Source organism: Phyllostomus hastatus, unplaced genomic scaffold, assembly GCF_019186645.2.
Source record: "Phyllostomus hastatus isolate PE091 unplaced genomic scaffold, TTU_PhHast_1.1 phas_contig_58, whole genome shotgun sequence".
NCBI lineage: Eukaryota > Metazoa > Chordata > Mammalia > Chiroptera > Phyllostomidae > Phyllostomus > Phyllostomus hastatus.
The window spans coordinates 41,662,197-41,687,586 of record NW_025333916.1 but is presented as its reverse complement, the minus strand read 5'-3'; the positions used below and the strand labels follow the sequence as shown (position 1 = coordinate 41,687,586).

At 38.7% G+C, this 25,390-nt stretch overlaps 1 protein-coding gene across 1 annotated transcript in view; it reads left to right on the top strand.

Moving 5' to 3' along the window:
• DNAH5 (dynein axonemal heavy chain 5) overlaps window positions 1-25,390 on the top strand; it is a 196,427-nt gene that overhangs the window by 85,675 nt on the left and 85,362 nt on the right. The window contains 10 exon segments of the mRNA XM_045847800.1: window positions 1,620-1,733; window positions 1,736-1,756; window positions 2,614-2,721; window positions 4,683-4,836; window positions 8,801-8,947; window positions 9,538-9,779; window positions 12,168-12,344; window positions 12,789-12,990; window positions 13,850-13,992; window positions 14,710-14,844. Of these exon segments, the coding sequence (XP_045703756.1) occupies window positions 1,620-1,733; window positions 1,736-1,756; window positions 2,614-2,721; window positions 4,683-4,836; window positions 8,801-8,947; window positions 9,538-9,779; window positions 12,168-12,344; window positions 12,789-12,990; window positions 13,850-13,992; window positions 14,710-14,844 (1,443 nt within the window).

Sequence of the window (25,390 nt, the reverse complement as noted above, 5' to 3'; positions counted from 1 at the left end):
TTGATCTCTCTACTCACTGTGGCCTCTATTCTAAACTTCTTTGAATCTATTTGTTATTACTCACAGGTTCATCTAGCTTACATTGTCACTCAAAACTTCTTTCTTTGCAAGTGTTCAATCACAGACAGAGTCTTCTGACCCTGGCCATTGAGTTTTTGTAGTTAGACTGACCCGATTTTTGTCACCATCACTCTTGGTTTCTTCTGCTTGTTGAAGACCTTATTCATTGAATATCTTTCCTTTGTCAAAGAAATCTTTTTTTTACCATGTAGAAAAATTCCCACATCACTAACTCCTGATCTCTTCTCCTCAGTATTTCAATCCTTCCCCACTCCTACAGCCCTTACTTTATTATTTATATATCCTCCAAATGATTGGTACTAGGTGCAACTGCTCCCAGTTATGTTAGCAGATCATTGTTTTTTTTTTCTATAGGTATTCTTTATTGTGATAAAAACATACAACATTAAACTCACCCTCTTAACCATTTAACACGTACAGTCCCATAGAGTTACATACATGCACAAAGCTGGGAAGCAGATCTCCAGAACTTTTTCATCGTGCAGCACTGAAGCTCTAGACTCATTGAACAGCCCCTCTCTTTCCCTTGTCCCAGCACCTAGTGGCCACCATTCTACTTTCTGTTTGTATGCATTTGACTACTTTAGATACCTCATGTAAGTGAGACCATAGAGGATTTATCTTTCTTTGCCTGGTTTATTTTACTTAGCATAGTGTCCTGAATGCTCATCCATGGTGTAGCATGTGATGGAATGTACTTCCTTTTTTATGGCTGAATTATATTCCATTATATGTACATTTGCTTTATCCACTCATCACTTGATAGGTATTTTGGTTGCTTCCACCTCTTAGGTATTGTAGATAGTGTTGCTACACATGTGAGTGTACTCACATCTGTTTGAGATCTTGCTTTCAATTCTTTTGCATATATACCCAGAAGTGGGATTGCTGGATAATATGGCAGTTCTATTTTTAATTTTTTTGAGGCATTGTCATAGTTTCCATAGTGATTAGACAATTAGTTTTTAGTTATGCACTTTATATGTGGTAAAATTTGGCATGATTGAGTTTTTAAATACATATTAAGGGACTAACAAAGCTGGGGGCTTGGCTTGTGATTTGGCCAAGGTAATCCTGGAATGTACCTCTATTCCCTCCTTCTCAACACCCTTGCCTGTTTGCATGTCAGTACATGTATACGTGATGGTCATGACTGAGGTCTCAGGTTCATTCTGGTTCAGGATTTTAGCTGTAGAGATACGAGGACATATTCTTACGGATGACTGATTAAGAAGAAGCTGAAGGGACATGTGTACTCCAAGAGGAAATGTATTCCTTTCTCCCTGTCAGGATGTATCTATTAATTCTGATTTTAGGGCTTAATGCTAATGATGGTACAGGAGAGGACTCTTCTGGAAATTCTCTATTTGCTAAAAAACGTATTGATGAAAATATTTATTGCTTCACTCACTGTACAGGTTTTCTAAAGGAAAATCAGCGTTTATTCATCATGGTGAGCAGGTCTTCTGCCAAATTGGCATAATTTCCATGTGTAAGTTAATATTGAAAATAAGCCTGATGTACCTCACATTTTTCAGGTACATTATGACTTTGGTCTGCGTAACATTCTGTCAGTTCTGCGAACACTGGGCGCAGCGAAAAGAGCCAACCCCACGGACACGGAGTCCACGATTGTCATGCGCGTCCCCACGTAGACATGAATCTCTCTAAACTGGTAGGATTCGCAGATGGAAATGTTCCACTCGCTCAGATAACAGTTCAACTAACCCAGCACAAATGAGATGTAGAAATATTTATTCAACGCGATCATTTAAAATGCCTAATTATCACATAAAGTGCTAGAGAGCGTAACTTTAAATTATGCTTTTCCAGTTCTTTTTGTAGTGACTTGTGTCTAGTCTAACATGGGCCTATTCCAAAAGAATTCAGATGGATCTAAAAAATATCCACGTCAAATTCCTAAATACCTTGAATCATTTTTTGTGTGTGTTTTAGAGCTAAAATCTCACCTTTGAAGTCTGTAGAGCCTGGCATAAAATTGTATGTAAATTTTACAAGTGTGTACTAATTTTGGACTCTTGCATTTCAGTTTCATTTGGTAGAAACTGGTAATCAATTGTCCAGCATCAGTGGATGTATACAGGGTGATAGAATGATATATTTTTATTTCAAAATGAAAGTATGAACCAAGTTCCAGTTCATGAATTTGCTGCTACCTCCCCTTATAAATTCTTTTAAGTTTAAATGAGAAATGTTAGGCTGTGTAGCTGCACCCCAAGCTGATTATTTTGTACATAGGAAGGTTGTCATGTAGGCATACTTAATTTCTTTACGTTTTCTTCCTTTTTCCCTCTTCTTCCTCACTTTCCTCCCTTTTCTTTTTTAAAAAATAATTTTTAACTTAGGGGAAACATGAGGGAAACATTCCTTAATTTCTAAGAAGATGATATTTTACTGATTAATGGTTATGACAAAGCGATCTGGGCTGTGCCAGGCATCATTAGTTTACCTGCGCATCGCTGTGATTATGCCGAAATTGTTGCTCTGATTTCCCGTTCTTCTCTCTTCAAGATTGATGAGGACGAACCCTTATTTCTGAGTTTGATTGAAGATCTCTTCCCAAATATTCTTCTGGACAAGGCAGGCTACCCTGAGCTGGAGGTGGCAATTAGTAGACAGGTAATAACACTTCACAGGACATCAAGTACTGTGTCTGTTTCATGTGAATTTCATGGGAATCACATGGAGCTCCTGCCCCCCAAATCTGTGGGTGCTGAGAACACCACTTAAGGCTGTGATTGTTGTATTTTTTTTGCTGATGAGAGTGTATTTTAATTTATTGTTGCTAATGAATATAGTAACATAAAATACATACATTTAATTTCAATAAAAATGCCATGTAATTTGTGTAGTAGTGATTTCTGCTATTTATGTACAAGGACTAGTTGATTAATATTTTCAGGGAATATAGGAAAACAAACCTCAGAATGTTTAAATGTTATTATTTGGGGGCCTAGGACCTAGTGGGGAGGGACTATTGGCTTGAGAGAGGCAGTGGCACTCCAGGGAGAGAGCTTTTCCTGCCAACTCACAACCACACACCCGGTTGACCCTGTGCTCGTGGCCTTGCTATTGGTGGAAACCCTTCCACACCTGATTCCAGAACGAAGTGTGATAGGCCAGCAGGGGCTGGTGGGCTGCCTTGCCTGTGCGGTGTGGCTCTGTCGGTGTCACTTGTAGTGATCTCATGTGGTTCCTCACTGTCATTTTTTTCTTTCCCTCATGATCACTGTGATCCCTTCCTTGGGCTCTGAGGTAATCTGTACCATTAGATGTCTGGATTTCCCACAACACTTGGTGCAGCTTTAACATTTTGTAGTCTCTTAGGAACGGAAATGAATTATGTAAACCTTGTGTCTCAATTGCCTTTCTTATGAAGAAGAGCTTGGGGGAAAAAGTTTCATAGAAATGATCATCAGCTCATATTTATAAAATACATTTCAATCTCTTGAAGATATTTGTGATAAAGATCAAATATGGTAGTATTAAGTAGCTATTTTGCTTTAGAAATCAGTGTATGGAAGTCTTAATCTCCTTTTTTGTCACTGAAGAGTGATAGTTCATTTTGTAAATGGCTTCTTTATCAAGTGGCCAAATTAATTGTAGCATTATCTAAAAAACTAAATACAAAATAATTTATAAGGTGAGTTACATTGGTAATTTGTAGCATGTGAAAGATCTGAAGAGTATACATAGTGTAAAGTGATACATAATTATTGTCCAAAATTATTTAAGTAAAAACAAAAGCATCATTTATAGTGCATTTAAACATAGCATGCTAGTTAAGAGCATAGACTGGGAAGGTGAATTTCTGGGGCCCAAATCCCCACTTCATAATTTTCAAGTATTAATCTAGGCCAAATTACTTAGTTTTTCTGTGCCTCAGTTTTTTAATCTGTAAAATGGAGATATAAATAATATTAATGTTATAGTGGTATGGAAATTAAATGTAGAATAATTTGGCACAGAATAACTCCCATATAGTATTGGATAGATAAAAACCACTCAGTGGATTTATAAAGAGCTTGAGGTTTATATGGAATTTCAGTCAACCTGGTATGCTAGGATTTTTTTCCACTATAAAGTGTCATCTTTTAAATTAAACATTTAAAATACATTTTATACTTAAATCTTTATTCTTAAATTGCTCTTGATATACATTCAATAAAATATTAATATCAACAATGCATTCAATGTCCAAAGACAAATGCAGCTGTTTCTTATTAGCTTGGCATAACATTTAGTTATGTTTACCCTGCTCTTCATCTATGTATGTGTATTTTTTATGCAATATATATATTTTATTATGGTAAAATACATGATATAAAATTTACCATTCTAGCCATTTTAAGTGAACAGTTGAATGACATTAAGCACAGTCTCATTATTGTGTAAACGTTATCACCATCCATCTCCATATCATGTCTTCATTTCCCAGACTAAAACTTCATCCTTATTAAATAGTAACTGCCCATTCATTCCCTGACCTCCCACTCCATGTCTGTGCTTATTCTGGGCACAGTGGTAAGTCCGGCTCACTGCTGATGTGGCCCATTGAAGGCATGTTGTTACGTTTTCAGGTTGAAGAAGCTGGTTTAATCAACCATCCTCCTTGGAGACTGAAAGTCATCCAGCTGTTTGAAACACAGAGAGTTCGACATGGAATGATGACCTTGGGACCTAGTGGAGCAGGGAAAACCACCTGCATCCACACCTTGATGAAAGCCATGACAGGTAACGGGCAGCCATTATGCATTGCTCTGGGTGACACATTTAAGTTGTTGCGAAACATTTGAATGCCCCCAAAGGAGGCAAAGGTAGATACATTGATATATTTTCATAGGAGGGAATGCTGTATTACTGATTATTGGGCACATTTTAGAAAGAATACATTAAGGAACTTTAAGGGAAAAACATGTCTTTCCATCTTTATTGAGATATAATTGACACATACCATTGTGTAGTTTGTGTACAGTATGTTTACTTGATACATTTATAAATTGTAATGTGATTAACACCACAGTATTAGCTAATAGCTCCATCATATAGATAGTTACCATTATTTTTTTTTGTGATGAGCACATTTAAGATCTACTCTCCTAGCAGCATTCAAATATATGACACAATATTATTATTATTAGCTGTAGTCACTATGCTGAACATTGGATTCCCAAATTTTGTTAATCTAGTAACTGGAAGTTTGTACCTTTGACTAGTGTCTTCCCATTTCCACTCTCCCCAACTCCCAGTAATCACCACTCTGTGTTTCTGTGAGTGGTTGTTCTAGGTTTCATAGGCAGTAAGTCCTCACTTAATGTTATCTATAGGTTCTTGGGAACTGTGATTTTCAGAGAAACAACAAAACAAAAACTATTTACCATAGGCTAATGACATAAATAGGACTTAAGTTCTATGGCATATTTCTGGTCACAAAAACAAAATAAAAACTTCTAAATAAAGGCCCAAAGCACTTCTAATCTTCAACATTGAACTAAATGTTAGCTATACATATAAACTAATTTTTCACCTGGAATTGGGTGTTTTTCTGGTGAAGTTAAAGCAATGCATTTACTTTTCAGATATCCCTAAGCCTCTTATCTAAGTTCCTAGCCCAAGGTCATCTAGGGATAATGTTCATTGTCATGTTCGTGATTATTCTTGTATTCTCTGGTTTTGATTAGACATTGATGACTCTGTTCCTAAGCACCCCTTAGCTGTGGTGGAGTTGAGTTCCAAAATTTTACAGAGCTTGGGTTGTTGGAATGCATCATACATGGTCCCACAGGGAAAGGTGCCTGGTTGGAGCCCCACTGCACTTGCCAGTATTTGTTCCAGGGTCCTGCACATGTTAGATTTCGTCTCAATTTTCTCAGCTATGGGATGAAGTGAATTCTCTACATCAAAGTTCCATCTATTGGGTTTTCACACTGAGACAGGACAACACTCGCAGCTAGCACCCAACTTCACCAACACTGAGCTGACACCTGAGGGATTACTGCATGGTTTTCAGTGTGTTGTTAATGTTCTGTTTTGGGGTTTTTGCACAGCTTTAAAGTGACGTGCTTTCCCTCTCCGATTATGCTGAATACTTTTGTAGTTGTTATAAAACTGCCTTCTCTTAACTACAAATGCACCTGGTACAATGACTTGAGCAAAATGAGCACTAAGCATTAAACAATACAGATATATTGTGTATAATATAATATAATATAATATAATATAATATAATATATAATTTGTATGGCATCATTGGTGTTGGAGAAGATCCTTTCAAAGATGAATTAATCATTAGATTATATGCTGTTTATTAACTTGTTTTTGGTTTTAGTATTTCCTTTTTATTAACCTGTTCTTAGTTTTAATAGGTAGGCCAGGCATTTGTTGTTTTAAACATTGCTTCTTGCTGAAAACTTTAATTATCCAAAAGATTGAGAATGCAATTGGGCCGAACTTCTACTGAAGAAGTGCAAGACCCACGTATGTGGCTCCCTATTCACCACATATGTTTCTCATTACATTTGTTTGATGTTCTATGCTTGGAGGTTTTGCTAGGTTCTATACTGGAAATGGGAACACGGGTACAAAAAATGGCCATGTCTTCAAGGAGCTTACAGTGTAACAGGTGACAGACATGGGCACAGATTCTTAAGTCATCATGGAGTTACTATGAGGAAAGTTGGGATGATTACTCTGTGAGCAGAGGCAAAGCAGAGCAGAATCTTTTCCAAGGAAATACAGAAGGGCTTACAGAGCAGGTGCCGCTTCATCTGAGGTTTGGAGGCTGAGCAGCAGGTGGATAAGGGGCCTTCCTGGTACAATGGAGACTGTGCATGTAGACGGATGCGGAGAAGACGATACCCCCAGGGAACTGCTTTGGTGTGAATAAATTGACTTGTATGTGGGTGGGAGTGGGGAAGATGAGGAGGTGTAGCAGGTGCTGTTGGTGCCCAGCCCCATCCTTTGGCCTGCCCCCACTCTATAGATGTGGCTTTTGAATGGCTTCTCCCCCAAACACCAGTGGTTTCTCCCAGTTTTTCAGCTTGATGACTTTCCTTGTATCTAGGGAACTGGCCCAGCCTGGAAACAGGGGTTGGGTGAGAATTAATGCTCCAAGGCAGCTATAGCCTCAACCAGTTCAGGAGAACAGTTGATGGCAAATGCTCCACCTCGTGTCCTTCAGAGGGACTTGCATCTGTGGCCCACTCAGCAATGTGCCCTTTAATTGACTACCCTCCTTCCTGTCTCCCTCTATCTCTGACTTCTAACCAACTCCCAGCACCACATTCTTGTCCCAGGCTTTGCTTTCTAGGGAATTTGAATTAGTACAGTAGGTGTGGCATGAGGAGCTTTGTAAGTCATGCTGAATGCCCAGGTTTTATTCTGTAGGTGACAGGAAGCCATTGAGCTGGGGAGTCACATGGTGCTATGGTCAACCCTGAGTGTGTGTAGAAGACCATCTGGTGGTCATTTAGGTAATAGACTGAGGGACAGGCCGGGTAGTCTGGTGTCCAAAAGAAGGTGACGGCAAGAAAAGGGTGCCTGCACTAAGGCAGAATCTGTGAAGGTCGAGTGATGAGGGCACTCAAGAAATGCCTAAAAGGAGAATTTACAGGAATTACTTGAACCAACATTTTGAAAGTTAAGCATTTTTTTCTTACAGTACTTTCCTAAAAATGTTGCACTATTCTAAATGAAAGTGATATAATTCTACCTACTACCATAATTAACTAGTTTTTGATAGTTTATCTTGAATGGGAAACAGACCAAGTCCAGGTCTCACCTATGATTCTCTCACACACTTTAAGAGTTTGCTGGCCTTTTGTAAATTGTGATTAGGTTAAAAAGAAAAAGTGTTGCCAGTCTTACGGCTGTCATTCGCTGAAAAAGCTGAATTGTGACTAAGTTGAACTTCAGCACCATAAAATACTGCACATAATTGCCTTGGTGCTCTTTGTGATCTTAAAAAAAGAGAAGTCCGGTTTAATTTTCTAAGTAGGTTTCAAACGTGGCACCTTTTCTAATGTGCACGTGTGTGCATGTGTGCCTGTGTTAATCTTTCACATAGTATGTAATATTTTAGCATCTATCTTATGGTTGATACTTTAAACCTTACTTGGAACTTTTCTGCTTATTAACCACAGCCTCTTACTTGCAGAATCCAGAACATTTCAAGAATAGTTTAAGGGTTTGAAAGATTCAAATACCTTGTTTGAGGTTGGCCACCAAAGTTTGTTCTTGATTCCAACGGCACATTGGTTTAGCTTATTTTTCCAAATGAGCAAGAACACATCCCAGCAAATCAAAGCTGGTAGTGGAGAGATTGGGAGTCTTGTAGGTGATGGATCAGGTATAACATTTAATCTAGTACACCATAGACCGACAGGTTTTTGAGCTGTGAAATCTGAAGAATTTCCAGATTACATTCATTCCTCATCAGTTCCAACATGGTATCCTTTTCTCCCCTAAGGTAAGAGGCAGTTTTCTTTTCCAGAAGATAAAAACGAATATGCTTTAGTCAATAAAATATGAGGCTAATTATGACAAGTTGGAAATGCAGTGAGACATACATTATCAATGTAATTTTGCATTTTCATATTTCGAACACCTGCTGACTTTACCCTGCAAATGGCTGCAATGGTGTTTAATGATGGTTCACTCTACACCTGAGCTGTTTAATATTTGGATCTACTTGGTGTAGATTGTGGAAAACCACATCGGGAAATGAGGATGAATCCGAAAGCAATTACAGCCCCACAGATGTTCGGTCGGCTTGATGTGGCCACGAATGACTGGACTGATGGGATATTTTCTACCCTTTGGAGGAAGACATTGAAGGCTAAGAAAGGTAGGAGATGAATTACAAGTACTATTTTTGACATGCACTTCTAAGTAAAATCTCTGGTGGCTCTTTAAAATTAGTGGAAAAACTGTATTCTCTATGTAATATCTTAGTGAAGACTGAGTCCTAAATCAGTATAATATCTGTGAATGTTGAAATACTAAAATTATTGAATAGTGTATGTAAAACCTTTTTTGCCCTTCTTCTCCTTACTTTTCTTGGTTAAAAAGGGAATTATTTTCCTTTTGAAAAATGTGTCTGTATTTCTGTGACATCTAAGAGTAAAATAGATAGAAAAAGCTATTACGGAAAATTAATAGTAATGAATAAAATGATTTTACCCTATTTTCACTGAATATTCTAGAAATGTTGTTCTTAGTTAAGAACAGCCAATTAAAAAACAGATTCTTCTATAAAATCACAGGAGAAAGTGGACTTCTTCAGAAAGAAAATTTTGTATAACAAAAATGAAGTCTGTACTGAACTAACAAATTATTCTGTTTAGATGTACACTGGTGTTTGGTGGTTCTTTAAAGAAATTCGTTAAGGTCTACATTTGTGTACGCATGCTTTTCCACCCCACCTTTGGAATCTAGGGGAGCATATCTGGATAGTTCTTGATGGTCCAGTAGATGCCATCTGGATTGAAAATCTGAATTCCGTTTTGGATGACAACAAAACTCTCACCCTTGCCAATGGTGATCGCATTCCCATGGCTCCAAACTGCAAGATTGTTTTCGAGCCTCATAACATTGACAATGCTTCTCCTGCTACCGTCTCAAGGAATGGCATGGTTTTCATGAGTTCTTCCATCCTGGACTGGAGTCCTATTCTTGAGGTATGACTGGAGTCTTTCTTTTGTAAAATTCAAGAGGAAAACAGATCCTCTGCTGTTTGTTCTTTTAGAGTGCATGCTGATTTTTCTGCAGACCTGCAGGGTGTAATTGAATTCTGATGCTAATGTTTGTGGAAGATCCTTGAGTGCTCTGGGACATTCTACCCCTGATGGCCCCTTACCATCATGAAGGTTTCTTCAGTGCTTTCTAATCATGTTCTGCGATTTCCAACCCTTGGGTTGTGGAGTAATTGCAAGGCCCCGGTGAATCAATAACCCCACCAGACTGTGACTGAATACATAAAATTTAATTTTATCACTTTGGGGATTCTTGACATTTTTAAAAGGTACTCATTCACATACAGTTTGGGAGCAACCATCTTTGAATATTAACTTGAAGAAGACAATTTATTAAAATTGCACGTAAGGGATGTTTATTAGATTCAGTAGTTATAATATTAGTTTTAAGTTTTACTCAGAAATGATATTTCAGATAATCTCTCTTCAGTTCATGATAAAGTATTTTATTATCATCAATAGAGTCTAGAGTATATTGCTTATAATTAGATTATAATTAAATAGATATACAGTGTAAGGCAGAATGTTTATTAGATACACCATTTAAAAATCTTTTTTGACACTGTTAGATTTATTATTTTTATTTATATAATTTCTTTGGAGATGACCTTGATAGAAAACTTATAAATTCATAATTTGGATAAAGTAGATGTTTAGTTTGTATTGCCATTAAAGTTTTGTGCTTCTGTTTTGTATGGGTATATCCTAACTTATAATAATGCATTTTCTGAATTTGTACAACTCCCAGCTTGAAGGGTTTAGATTTGGTCATGTATGAAGATGGGAAGGAGGGGATTATACAGCAAAATAATACCAACATATTGGCATTAAAATTGCTTCTAGAGATTTCAAATTTTACAATTAAATTATTCATTCATTAAGGAGGATACAAAGCAAGTGTTCTTTACCCTGATTTTGCAAAAATAGTCACCAGTGACAGTTCTTATAATACAGATGATTGGCTCCCACCCCAAGCCCATCACATTAGAATCTCTTGGAGAAGGGTTGTAGGAATTGTTTTTGTTTTTCTAAAGCACAATATAGATTCAGGCTTGGTAACTACAGACACAGAGAACTCCAAGTCAAAATGTATTTATATAATTTTCTGCAAATATTACCAATTCACAAAGGCTTTAAAAACTACTTTATTGTTACTAGCTAATGAATAGTGAGAGTGCTGTTTATGAAATAGGCTTCTATTATATCCTGCCCATTTTGAGGCTGAATAGGATATTTCCATTAATGGCAGACCTACCTAATATTTTACATGCCTTTAGATAATGCAGTTTCTTCCTACAAATGAGTAGGAAGAAGCAAAACTCAAAAATCAAAGGTTGGACACGTTTAGGGCAGTGCAAGGCTGCTCTGAAAGAGTTATTAGAGGACAGAGCAATGGGGACGTTTGGTGTTCACGGGAGTCTCAGCTCCAGGGAACCAGGCTGGTTACTCACCTGTGTATGATGGTTTTGGTTCCTTCAACTGAACAGTGCTGTAGTTTGCTTTTGTTGATATGAAACCATGGTAAATTCATAAATTGGTGAGTAATTTGAAACCAATATTTTATTGCTTCTGTTTGGAGTCACTAAGAATAAGCTGATTCTTGATGCCAAGGGAATTTTCTTCAATGTAAGAAAATATTGTTTTGTGTTAATTGTTATTTTGTTATGAATCACATGCACTTTCCTAATATTGGGTTCCCCAAATGATTAAATTCTCTATTTTCCTGAAGATTCTTTGATATTTTCTACATTAATTAAATTGGACAAATTCAAAAGAAACAATTATTTGTAAAAATCTTTGTTTCCCATTGTGTAAAATCTGGGCATGGATTTCCTTTGTTCATCTTTTATTCTGTTTTCTTTAAAAACATTATTTCTATAGAATTGCCTCCTCATTTTCTCCTAGCATATTTTATTGAAGAGCTGGAAACTTTTTTTCTATCTTGGCTTCAAGACTTGAGCTCATGTGCAGTGTTGTGGATGAATGTGTGGATGCTGGAGCCAGACTCTGGGTTTGAATTGTGGCCTTAGCTACCCACCAGCTGTGGCACCTTGGGCATGTCACTTAGATTCCATGGGTTTCAGTTTCCTCCTATGTAAAAGGAAGACAAGAATAACTCCTACCTCCTAGAGTTGTGTTGAGCATTAAATGAGTTCTAATACATGAAAGAATTTATAGCAAGTCTTGGTCCATCAGAAGTACAATATAATCATTAGATATTATTAATCAATGTTTTAAATGTTTTGTCTTAAAATGGCCATTTTCCTGATGTGCTAATAAATTCAATTAATGCCTGAATTTGTAAACTGCCAGGGTTTTCTTAAGAAACGATCGCCTGAAGAAGCTGAAATTCTTCGTCAGCTGTACACCAAATCTTTTCCCGACTTGTACCGCTTCAGTGTTCAGAACTTAGAATACAAGATGGAGATGCTGGAGGCCTTCGTAATCATGCAGAGCATTAACATGCTGCAAGGCCTCATACCTCTGAAGGTAAGTCGCTCAATTTTCTGGAGAATTTCTCTTATTAGTGAAGTCATGCTGTGCAGAGAGCTCAATATTTGAAGTTGATTTTGTTAGAGCTGTGGGGGAGGGGAAATGTTTGAAACATGTCCCTGCATGTTCTGTGTTTCTCTGTCTGCCTGTCTGTTTGTCTCTCTCTTTTTAAACATTTTTTTTTTCACAAAGCAAGCCACGGTTTTGTAATTCAGTTGCAGGTTCACAGTCATCCCATAGGCATTCTAAATTTATTTTGCAAATCAGCGTGGTTGGTATTTTTAGAGATCAACTCTGCATTTGTTCCCCAGTTTTATTTACCTTTCCTTTGTTTTTGTTTGGGGTGGGACAAATGTTGACCCTTTTCCAGTTTTATTAAAACCTCCAAGCAAAGTTTTGGTTTGAGAATTAAGTAATTGAAGTTTTTTCTTTTGCGCTCAGGAGCAAGGTGTGGAGGTCACACCGGAGCACCTGGGGAGGCTGTACGTCTTCTCCCTGATGTGGAGCATTGGGGCCCTGCTGGAGCTGGATGGCCGGCGCCGGCTGGAGCACTGGCTGCGTTCTCAGGAAGCACTGCCTTTGGATCTGCCGCTTCTAGTGGGGGCCGATGACACCATGTTTGACTATTACGTCACTTCCGATGGTGAGGACACTCGCTTCCCTCATACGTGACACCTGGGAACAGTTATTTACAAATGCCTAATATTTATATGCCATATGTGTATTTCTAAGTGGTTATTAAAACTCTTGACTGTAAAATTAAAGTAGAAATATTCATGTGTGAAGAAAGCTAATTGTTTCTTTTCCAAATATTTATTTCAGTTCTGTTCTGAATGTATACTTTCCTCTTGTTAAATGTATACTAAACTTTTAATGAATTAAAAAAAAATTGAAAAATCCCCCAATCAGATCAAGTTCAGCTATTCATTTTATACAATTAGCAATTTATATAAAAATTACAGTGTGAAGTATATTTTTTACCAAATATGTGTGCATCTATACATCTACAACTACATATACTTTAAGTATATGTGCATCCATATATATAAAGTACATATATGCAAATATATGAAATACATACGTATACGATATTTATATAAGGCATCCTAGGGTCTTTTATTTTTGGTCTTAACAATGACAGAGGTGAGTAATGAAAAGTTTGTGACATTAAACATTTTAAAAAGATTTTGGGTACATACTACTGTCACAGTATTCTGTGTTTTTACATATGCTCTATATTATTGAAAATCTACATGTTTAAAAAGAAATTTCAGGATACTTTGAAATATTTCTTAATAGTACCAATTTGGAACAGTTCCTAGGGAAATTTTGACTCAGCTAACATGTACTCAAATAGTACTTAGACCTCTGATTTTAATGATCTTTTATTTTTGGGGGAGTTTTTGGAAGATGCCTTCACGAGATGTCCAGGATGTCTGCTCATTAGTTAGTTACATTACTAATAGGAATATGAAGAGGTGAATGTTTTCTGTTTGTCTCAGGCAAATGGATGCACTGGAGCACATGTACCGAGGAATATGAGTATCCATCTAATGCCACCCCAGAATATGGCTCCATCCTGGTGCCGAATGTTGACAATGTGAGGACCGACTTCCTAATTAAAACCATTGCTAAACAGGGCAAGGTATGGCTCTTTAACTTTTATTAAAAATCATATATTTTAAAGTGTCACTTGAAAACACAAAGCATCTTGCCTTTGTTTGAGAATGCTTTATTTTGTTCTTTAGAATAAATGTAAATATTATCCAAATTTAGTATACTTCTTTTATTATTCTCCAAGGACAAAATTAGCATTGACCAGATCTCATCATTTCTCATGGAGGAAGAAGAATTTTGACTTGTTTTTCTGGAGAGAAACTTTCTCTTTGAATTATTATATTAGTTTGCTGCTAATGATGTAACAAAATACCACAAACTGGGTGGCTTAAACAAGACACATTTTCTGTTTTCCATGGTTCTGGAGGCTTTAAGTCCAAGGTTAAGGTGTCAGTAGGCTTCGCTTTTTTATTTTTTGAAGCCTCCGTCCTTGGCTCACAGGTGGCTGGCTGTCTTCTAACCACGTCCTCCCGGGGCCTGCGTGCGAGCGTCCCCGCTCTTCCTTCGTGTGTCCGCATTTCCTCCTCTCTTAAGGGTGCCGTCAGGTTGCACTGGGCCCCCAGCTTAATGGCCTCATTAAGCCATTTCTTATCTCTTTAAAGATCCTTTCTCCAAACACTGTCACATTCTGAGGGGACGAGGGATTCGGGTTTCACATATGAATTTGGGGGAGGGGACTCAGTTCAGCCCATGACAATCATCTTATTGTATTTCTTGGATTTTTTTCCTTCAACTTCTGTTATAGGCTGTGCTGTTAATTGGCGAGCAAGGAACAGCCAAAACGGTCATAATCAAAGGATTTATGTCAAAATACGATCCTGAAAGTCACATGATCAAGAGTCTGAACTTTTCTTCTGCAACCACCCCACTAATGTTTCAGGTACTGGCTCTTTGGGTTTGCTCAGGAAGCCCAGGTTTCTGATGAAGTGGTTGCTCACGCCTCACCACTGTTCATCGTGTTCACCGAGCTGCATCTCCCCTCCCACAGCCGTGGTGAATCCCCTAGTCATCTTCCATCATCTCTGTTATTCAACCACAAGAGAGTTTCTCTCTAATTAGAGAGATGAAAATGTATACACATCTTAAATTATGGAGAAACAAACAGCTTATATAAGGTGATAAAGGCCTTAATCCTGTTTAAAAGATCTATGTAGAAAAGCCTGTGAACATGCAAACTACAAAACTGACTGAAAGAAATATCAATTATTCCTCCACCTAATCCTACATCTTCTCCTTAACTGTTGTTCCCAAACCCCAGTATCTGGGTCCATCTGCCTGCCTGCACTGGCCCAGAGACATGGGTGAGCAGCAGTTGGCAGTGAAGAAAGGAAGCAGTTTATTATTATAGGACTGGCCAATCCAGAGGACAGGTGTGTTTGTGCTCTTAAAGATCCGACTCCTGGGTGATGTGTAGTTTATAGATTATATAGGACAAAATCACAAGACACAGTGGCTTTATTAGGAGTTCGGGGTTGTGTTAGAAACTGATTGGTTGGAAGTGAGGTAAGGGTAATATGTCATTTCTTCAAGTCTGGAGGACAGCTGTGAGGACTGCTCTGACCTCCCTCTGTCTGCTTTCATGGAAAAGAAGCCAGGGGTCATTCCACCTTAGGACTCGGAGCTGAAACATGACTTAGGTCAAGATGTTGTCTTAAGCCGGTCAGAGGTCTGATGCAGCCACCGGCCAGCAGTGACCGTGGAACGCTGTGGATGGCTCGTCGACACACGAGACAAACATACACAGAGACAACCAGGTCCTGTGGGGAAGTAGGAATGGAATGGCCACTCTATCTAGTGGGGAGCGTACCCCATTCCCCCACCAGAGAGGCTTTTTATTGGTTTCTTTTGCATAAGAATTCAGGTAAAGATCATTACTCATTGCTAGGAAGTAAGGATCAAACAATAGATAACAAGGAAGTCTGAGGGCCTATTTGAGTCAGGGTCAAAGAGCCGTAAAACTTTGAGGAACAAATTTACTTCTTTCCTGGACCCTTATCATTCAACTGAGAGCATTCTAAACAAAGCAGGTTTCACAGGATCTTACATATTCTTTCTTAGGCCTGATCACCCAGGGAACCTGCCCTTTTCAGCACAGGGTTGCACCACCCTGTCATTGTTTCAGGCTTAGGTGGAGCAAGTGAACTAAGGGAACCAAGAGATTAGGAGATTTTCTCCCAGACAATGAGGACTCAGGCTATGTCAAAGCCAAGGGGTGAGGGTCCATCACCCCCTTTCACTGTAGGCCCCAAAGTTCTTTCTTGGGGGCCTGCCATGTGATCATGCCTGTCTTAGATTGTTCCCCCCTTGGGGAAACTTACCCATCATTGGCTAACCGACCAAGCATTGGGGGCCAGTTATGAATGAAGCAGCAGAAGCAGCGCTCCTGCCAGGGTGATATGCCTGTGTCCTTGGTGGCTTACGGTTCCAAGGTTGTTCCCTCAGCCTTAGCCTTGGTAGGGGTTACAGCTTCTGATACCAGGCAGGGCGGTTCCCAACAGAGGTCCAGACCTTGTGACTATTAGTTAGGTCTGGGCTATTGTGTTCTGTTGCCTCAGGGGTTAACTATTATCAGGGGGCAAGGCTAGGTCTATGAAGTGTACAGAGAAGGAGCGAGGGAGGAGGGGAGGAAGGGAGGAGGGAGCAGAGAGAGAGGGAGAGGGGGAGAGGGAGAGAGGGAGAGAGGGAGAGAGGGAGAGGGGGAGAGAGGGAGGGGGGAGAGAGAGGGGGGAGAGAGAGAGAGAGAGAGGGAGAGAGAGGGGGAGACAGGGAGGGAGAAAGAGAGAGGGAGAGAGAGAGAGGGAGAAAGGGAGAGAAGAGATTTCTAAAGCTCTAGTCACAAGTCAAATCAAATCATTAGGACCCTCCATTTCACTGTCTGCTTTTCTGTGGGTGTTACTACTATTCTAGCCTTTAGGCTAGATACATTGGAGTCATTTTTGGATCAAGGGGTGCTAATGTATCTAAGGAAACACTTTTCACATCTTTTCCTTTTCTTCATTCTCCCTGCTCTCTGCTGCACAATCCACTTCTTCCTGACTCCACACCAGGGCAGTAGCCAGAAGGACTCCCCACCTGGTCTTTGCTCAGGTCTAATTCTTTTACAGTTTACTTTTCATGTTCTGGTTCTTATATTGTCACTTTTATCTTCTCGTTCCCTGACTTAACATTCCATAACAGCTCACGTTATCAATGGCAACAAGGAATAAAATCTTAGAATCTTAACATACAAAAGTTAATACCCTATCATATCATTGAAGAGTAACAGAAAAACAAACAAACAAACCCAAAACCTTGAATTTGCATTGCCTTTGTCAGTGAAGCTGCCAAGAATGACCTGTTGCTGTGGCTGGCTGTTTGTTTTCTCCTGTTACTATTTAAAAAAACCAAAAACCTATTGAAACTGGAGAGGAAATCTTAAATGTCAGTTCAGGGTTTAGTTGTTATTGAATCACCTCTCATATCTGTATTAGAACAAGTCATGCATTAACAAAAAGACACATTTTATAAATTTAAAATGGAAGGAAAGTTTTTAGGAGAATCCAAATCCCAAGAAGTTTGCTTTTGGTTAACTGTGTTGTTCTTTAGTTGTCGGAATGAAAATACCAAAGAGCAGTGAAAACTGTTGACTACATCATAGCTGCATCATGGCATTTTCTCACTCACTGTAACTGGTGACTGCCAAATGCCAATAAACTAAGACCATTGATTAAGTTTCTAAATAAGACTGTCAGGTCTATAATGTTCCTCTTTGAGAGGTGGCATTTTCAATCCTGGACAGCTGTCAGTCAAATGAGTACTTTTCATACCGTGTCATGGTGGGAAAGTCTGGGTGGAAGGTCAGCCCCGCCCTGCAGTGACTCAGCAGTGGTATTTTGAGTTTGGGGAACTGTACATTAAATTATCCTAGGCTGTAAGATGCTAACATTATACACATTCCTTGATATTGTTTTGCATTTAAAGAACTTTAATTAGTTTTACTTTAGAACAATATCCTTTTTAAAAGTTAAAATTATAACTCTACTCATGGCTGCAGATTTTAAAACATTAAATCAAAGTATGATTTTTTTTTTGTTGTGTTGTGTACTTGTCCAGCTAGTCACATGCCTTGAGACTGCATTAAATCTTTAGGGCTGTAATGCAGTCCTGCCGGTAACTACCTGGAGTTACTAAAGACTTTACAGATGAAGTGCTTAAGCTCCCACAACAGTACCCTCACTTCTAACAGCCTTAAATTAAGCACAGGGGTTCCAGCCCACCAGCACTTCTGAGCAACTGGCTACAAACACGAGGGTTCCCATGTCGTTTTGATAGTTCACTGGAATGATTCGCAGAATTTAGGAAAATGCTATGCTTAAGGTTACAATTTTAGTATAAATGGTATGACTCAGGATCAGCTAAAAGAAGGACTGCATAGGTTAAAGTTTGAGAGTCTCAAACGCTAATCTCCTGTGTTCTCAGAATGTGCTACCCTCCAGCCACATGGTATATACCAGCAATCTGAAAGCTCACCTGAAGTATTGTGTCCAGAGTTTTTATTGGGGTTTCATTAAATAGGCATGATTGATAGAAATACTGACGACGTGATTGAACTCAATCTCCAAGTCTTCTCCCATCCAAGGAGGTCAGCTGATAATGTGTACTTCAAAGCCCCAACCTTCACAGGGATTTTCTGGCATACATGGTCTGAGGGACCCCCTGTGAATGACAAGTTCCTGTTACTCAGGAAATTCCATGGTTTAAAGGCTTTCTCCTAGGAACTGGGGAGAAGGCCAGCCACAGTTGTTAGTATAGAATAAGACCTGATCACTGTATTTTTGTTAGTAACTGTTGTTGGTGATATTTACCCCTTTACGGTGATAAAGATCTGTGGTATGTATTTGTTTAATGTAAGATATTTATTTCCTGGAATATAAAGGCATACGTTATCTAGAAAGCAACCTCTTTATTGATATACAAATTCATAAATTACTAGCAGTGGTCCCATATTGCAGTATGATAATTAGAATTATAAAGCAGACTTTTAAAACAACAGTAACAAAAATATGTTTTTTCAGGTTTTGTTACCTGAGTCACAACTACATTAGCCCAGTTCTCTCCCGTCCTTCAGTGTGGAAGGTGGCATCAATAATTCATTGTTTCATTTTCTGTTCAGAAGCATTGTAGGATCATCTACCCTGTTTAGTGCCTCTTTTAACTGCTGAGCTTCCAAGCTTTCGATTAAGTTGGAGTCATTAGTTTTAGAAAGCTTTCAATTAGCCCGACTCCTATAATTAATTTTCACATTATAATTTTCAGCCTTTTATGCTAAACAAGGGCTGCTGGAGCTGAACGTTTGTCTGTGTATCTCCCACTCGTCTGGATGCAGACGAAGCTGGAATTCGAGATGAGAAAATAGATAACGTCTAATCATCTCGTGTGAACTCGGTTAGCACACAGTCCCTTCAAGGACACGTGTCTGTTCCTTGGCAGGTTGTTTTCGTCAGGCTTTCCTTGGTTTGCACCGCGGTGTCACTTCCGTATCTTTCATCAGTGGGAGGACTGACTGTATGTCCCTCTCTGCCTGGGACAGTCTGCTTTACTTCCGTTGCATGAGATCCATAATTAATGGCATCCCTGTCACTACCAAAAGTGTGTGCTTTGGGCAAAAAATGTGTGTGGTTCACCCTGTTCTTTGTTGAAGGGAGTTCAGTTAGTGTTTCAAAATAGATGTCTCATTTTTTTTCCAAAACAAATGTTGTTTTAATGTATTTTTTATTTTTGGAAGTAATCCATACATATCTTTCAAATTTTAAACAAAACAGAGAGCTAAGAAAGTGAAAGTTTCTTAAGATAATTTCTGAATTCTGAATTTGTCTCTTCTAAATATAATTATAACATTTTTGAATAGAAGTTGTCTTATAAATGGTTATCTTATAAATGGTCATAGCAATAAGTTTTGTTTTTTAACAAATGAGAATCAGCCTTGGCTGGTATGGCTCAGTGGATTGAGTGTGGGCCTTTGAACCAAAAGGTCTCTGGTTTGATTCCCAGTCAGGGCACATGCCTGGATTGAGGGCCAGGTCCCCGTTTGGGGGTGTATAAGAGGCAACTGCTTCTCTCTTGCACAATGGTGTTTCTCTTCCTCTCTGTCTCCTTCTCTTCCCTTCACTCTAAAAATAAATAAGTAAAATATTTAAAAAAAATTGAGAATCATAGAGCCAGTAAGGAAATTCCACACTTTTTTCCCTAGACTCAGAACCTCGTTTTTAAATGAAATCTTATGCAGAAGACTAAGGTACAAAACAAGGGGCCAGAGATTTGCTGTGGTGGAATTGGAGCTGGGCTCCTGAAGCCCCTTCCAGCCGTGCGCTTGCTTCCTGCAGGGATCCCTGCAGGCGCAGGACATTCCTTTGACTGACTCCTCAGAGTGCAGCTGGAAGACCAGTTTGCAGAGGAGAACCGGAGATTATTTGACAGTATTTTCTAATGGTAAAAATGAGAAAAAGTTCTCTAAAAATGTCAGGTTTTACTGCTAATGTTAATGCACTAAGGGGGAGGGAGATTAGAGTATTTATTTTCCAGTCCACCCATATCCTCCTTCCAATGGCTTTTCTTTATGCATGTTAATCTTCACATAATTGATGTATTACTTAGTGCATTTGTTTTACTTTTAGCTTCTAGTTATGCACTATTGCATTTTCATGTTGTTTTAGATATCATTTTACTATTTATACTGTACTGTTTTTATAATAGTACTTTTAAACTTAACTGATGTAAGACTGTTTTCATTTGGTTTGGATGAATTATAATAAAATGGGAAGAACTTATTTAAGTGGTAGATTTCTTTCACTTTGTATCCAAAATGTGTTTATCGGATGGTTCCCTGCTCACCTGGAGTCAGGTGCGGTGAGTGCTGCTTCCTTGGGACGGAGCACCCCCCGGAAGCCTTGCTGCCCCTCCTGTGGGCTGGTGGAGGACTGTGGGGCGGCCACATTCAGAACTACCGTCTGTGCGTGGATAGAGACATGGCTATTTTACAGCATCCTGGGCATGTCACACCCAGGAAGCAGGGACTGGGGTTCTGCACAGGTGCTTCTTCTGGTGTTCCCTGTTCTCCTCTTCTGGTGAGGGATGAAGGAGGTCCTTAGTGAGAGGCATGTTGTTGTGGGGAGGTTGTCACCACTGAAAGCTAGGCAGTAGATTTCTTAATAAAGAGCATAAACTCTCCATCTTTATATTTTAGCTAAATAGCAGATAAATGGAAGCTTAAGTATATTTTATATTGCAATTTAATTAGACATAATATGTATAGACAATGATTCAGGTGCTGATATATAGAAATACATACAGTAATAATAAAATATCCTTTTAAAATAATGTATTAAGCTCACTAAGTGCTTTCATATATAATACCATTTATAGATAATACTCATATATACACATATGTACATATATGATTTATGTATTTTTACATACACTCCAACTTCTGAGCTGTGATTTAGAAATACTAAATGACTTGTATCAAATGACAGTGCTAATAAGTGGGATAAATAGCAGCTCACCCCTTTTTTCTGACTTAAATCCTGTCAGAGCTATTGAATAAGGCCGCGCAGGTGACACAGATTTGTGCCATGTCCCATTCACAGGGACAGTTGTGTGGATGGTAATTCCCAAAACTGGGCAATGCACAACCTCCTCAACAGTACATGGCCCTGCCAGTACCCCACCCCTGCAACGCTTCTCTCTCCGTCTGATGGGGGAAATAGACGCGTGCACAAGCAAGTACAGCTACTTATGGTGTAATCTAAGCGTTGTAGAGCCCAGAGGAAGAGGGGATTGGTTTCTTCAGGGGACTGCAAAAGCTAGTCTAATGAAAGGGTTGACCATTACCTGATGGAATTTAGTATTTATATTATACTAATTTTTAGGAATTATAGAGCCTGAATTATCTGTTAAGAAATTAGTTGAGAAAATTGAGTTACCTAGGAATGCTAGTTTTAGGGCTTCTAGCTTAGAATGCTGAGGGGCAGCTTTCCTTACCCCCATTGCTAAGTCCTTTTGAATCACCAACTACCTAGCTTTTGTTTCTTAAAATACCACTGTCATAACTGGGTTAGCCTGGTTTTCCATCTGTGTGAGATAGACAAGACAGGGTCCTTTTTGGGTTCTACAAATTGCTTAAGATGATGTCATGTCGACCCTTCTCTGATTTTGAGGTAAAATTTTTTGTTTATTCTCTGAGGACAGTATAAAATTCATTTACTCCAGGCTTTTGCTTAGACTTCAGTTTTTAAAAATGAATACCTAGGTTGAGGGAAGGGACTTTTATGGAAGATCATTCCTCTACATCAATATTTCAGAAATTGTGTTTGGCTAATGCTGACCCTGAGAGATTTTTTGGCTCAGAGATGGTTACTTTGGAACATGTAAATAAGGATCTCATAAGGAACACTGTAAACCAGCCTGTGCGGTGAGCATCATTCCATGGTATGTGTTTTATTGAATATGAATGAACCTTGAAGGCTGGAGCAAAGAGACCGAGTATTTAGAATGACCCTGGAGAGGTAAAAGCAGGGTGCATGATGGAGTTCCCTGTAAGTGTTAACAGGAACCTTGGGAGTACTGAGCAGGGTTCCATGGCCCCTGAGGAAGTTCGTGCTGGCTGCAGAGTGGAGAAGAAGGTGGAGGAGACGTGGCTGCACTCGGAGGGACCCGAGAGGAGATGGTTGCAGTAATTCCTCAGGAGGGAGGTTGGGCTGGATCAAGAGAGTTGTGGTTAGAAAGCAGAACCGACAGGCTGAGTGGATGTTGTTGGAGGAGAGGGATAGAACAGAGAGAAAAGAGGTTAAAAATGACTTCTAGTTTTCTTGTCTTTATTTCTCTATGTATCAAATATTTTCTGATAAATACATTATACCAGATACCCTTCTAGACACTGAGGATGCAATGATGAGTAAGATACAAGGTGCCTGACCTCCTTATATTCTAGCAGAGGTGACAGACAGTAATGAAATAAACTAGTATACCTGTTTTTATTAACTGGACTATCGTTTATATCACCGAAACTGTGGATGAGGTGGAAACAGAGATCAAGAAGATCATGGAGAATGTGGGTGGCAGAATACTACAAAAATGGTCAGTAATTCTTTAGGTTGATTCTTTAGGGAGACAGAGAACTCTAGATACAATTATAAATCACACAATACAGACTGTAAATGACATAAAGAACCTTCTAGTACTGCTTGAAGGAGGGTAGGAAGGCAATTTAAGTGGTTGTGACATTAATCCCCATTGGAAAGACAAATAACTGACCTAGGGCATATTCAGAGAGGAGAGGAGGAGATACATTAAAAGGCAATATTGAAATTATAATAGAAGTAATGTATCAATGTTGGATGTGGACAATTAGGTAGTTGGGGCCTATCCTGGAAATGAACACCCAGGAGGGGGTGCAGACTTTGGGGTGAATAACAGGCGTTTATGTTTAGATATGTTGATTTTGTGATGCTGTGGATCATCTGAGTGGGGAAGTCCCATTGGAGATACAGGTCCAAGTATATGGTTTTCCCAAATATTCCCGAGTAGGTATGTGATGGAGTAGAACACACAATTACTGTGTTTCAGGAGGTCCCACCGAACTTCAGATTTATTAGGTAACTATTTATTGGGCAGCAATTCTAAAAAAAAGGAAGAACTCTCAATGTCAGATTCACAGGCTATTTAACTTTTCTCCCTACTTTGTTTCTGTTTTTGTCAAATTAGTTTTTTATGATATATATATATAACTTACTTGTAATGTCCTGCTATTTCAAAGAAATGAGGGTCATAACGAAGGGAAAGAAAGTGCAGGTATGTGGCCATTGCTTCAAATTATCTCACCTAGTCCACTTATGGCTTTCAGCTCTTAGAAGGCCCCCTCCCCCAAGAGATAATGAAATCTTCATGTGCCTGTGAGTTCTCACTAATAGACATGAGAATATCTGGAAAGCTTTAGTGCCATAGGGAGGTGTCAGGAGATTATTAATTGCCTTATGCATTTAAATTCATTGGAAAGCAGAGCTAAATTTAGCCTAGTTCATTACTTCCAGCAGTTTGCTTTTATGTCATGGAATATAAAATTCTCTTTGCCATTGCACTGTTGTCATGGGAGATTTGTTTTTCAATTGCATGAGTTGTGATATATTTATATCTCTTTCTACTTAAAAATGGTGAAAATTTTTCATATCTTTTGCTATTATTTATTAAAATGAGGATGGAAACTTAAAATTTGAAATTAATAAACTGTGGAGATTTCCAGGGACAGATGAATAGATTTTTTGCTATATCTTTGCCTTATTTTGTGGTTGTATCTTGGATATTGAAGTGATTTTTTTTTTTTACCAGTTTGCTTATCATGTAGTAAGAGAAAACTTTTTTTTGGCCAGGAAGAGAATGCATTTTATGTCACTATACCTCCATTTTCTCCTATATTTATGCATTATCTTTATTATGACTTAAAATCAAGGATCTGTATAGTGGTGGGAATGCAATGAGGTCTTTAAGAGAGAGCTTCAGAACTGCACCGCCCTTTCTGTTTTCTTTGCGGGGCTTGCTCTGCTTACTTAGTGCATACATTTTAAATGACTGATTAATTTACAAACTACATTGTACTACCAGGGAAATGATATCATAGTCAGTAATCTAGATTCCTCTCCTATTTCCCTCTTACCCCTTCCAATACTCCTTCTGTCAGTTTTTTTTTAAATTCAAGCATAATTGACATATAGCATTGTATTACTCTTGTCAGTTTTAATGTTCTTTTTCATATTGCTAGGAAAGTGTTTTTATAGAGTGTAGTGTAGTCTCCTGTGCCACCTAAGCTCAGAATGTAGCAATGAGAGAGGAGACACGAGTGGGTGTTGTTGTTTTGTCTCAGGATGAGAAGTGATTTGGAGTGATTGCATCTGCCCCAAAGCAGTGAGTCTGGACTGTGTCAGGCTGCAGAAGCCAGCTGGCAGCCTTCCCGGTGGAAGGAGAGCCATCTTCAGACGCCAGCAGGCTGTGCAGCTCTGAGCACAGGCCTAAGAATCTTCTTGAATAGTAGCCCTGATTAGCTTTGTCCCTGATTGTAAGGGCTGGGCCCTTTGAATAATGGGGGTTGGAGGTTGGAGTCTCATCAACATAGACAGAGTAAGACAAAAGTGAATCTGTCAAAATGGACTGAAGAGTCCTATCCCATTCAAAATTTACATTGATTAGAATTTGATTTACTCCTAAATTAAGTTAGATTTTCAGACTGTAAACATTATCAAGATAATTTAGGGGCTTTATACTCTGCTCTCCAGAATTAAGAAGACTTTGGATTTTTTCCCGAGTAATTCCTATCAGTTCAGGTGTCCCTGAATATTTAAAATAATTGGCCATATTTTAGCAGATATTTTCACAGACATTTCTGTCTCCTTTCTCAT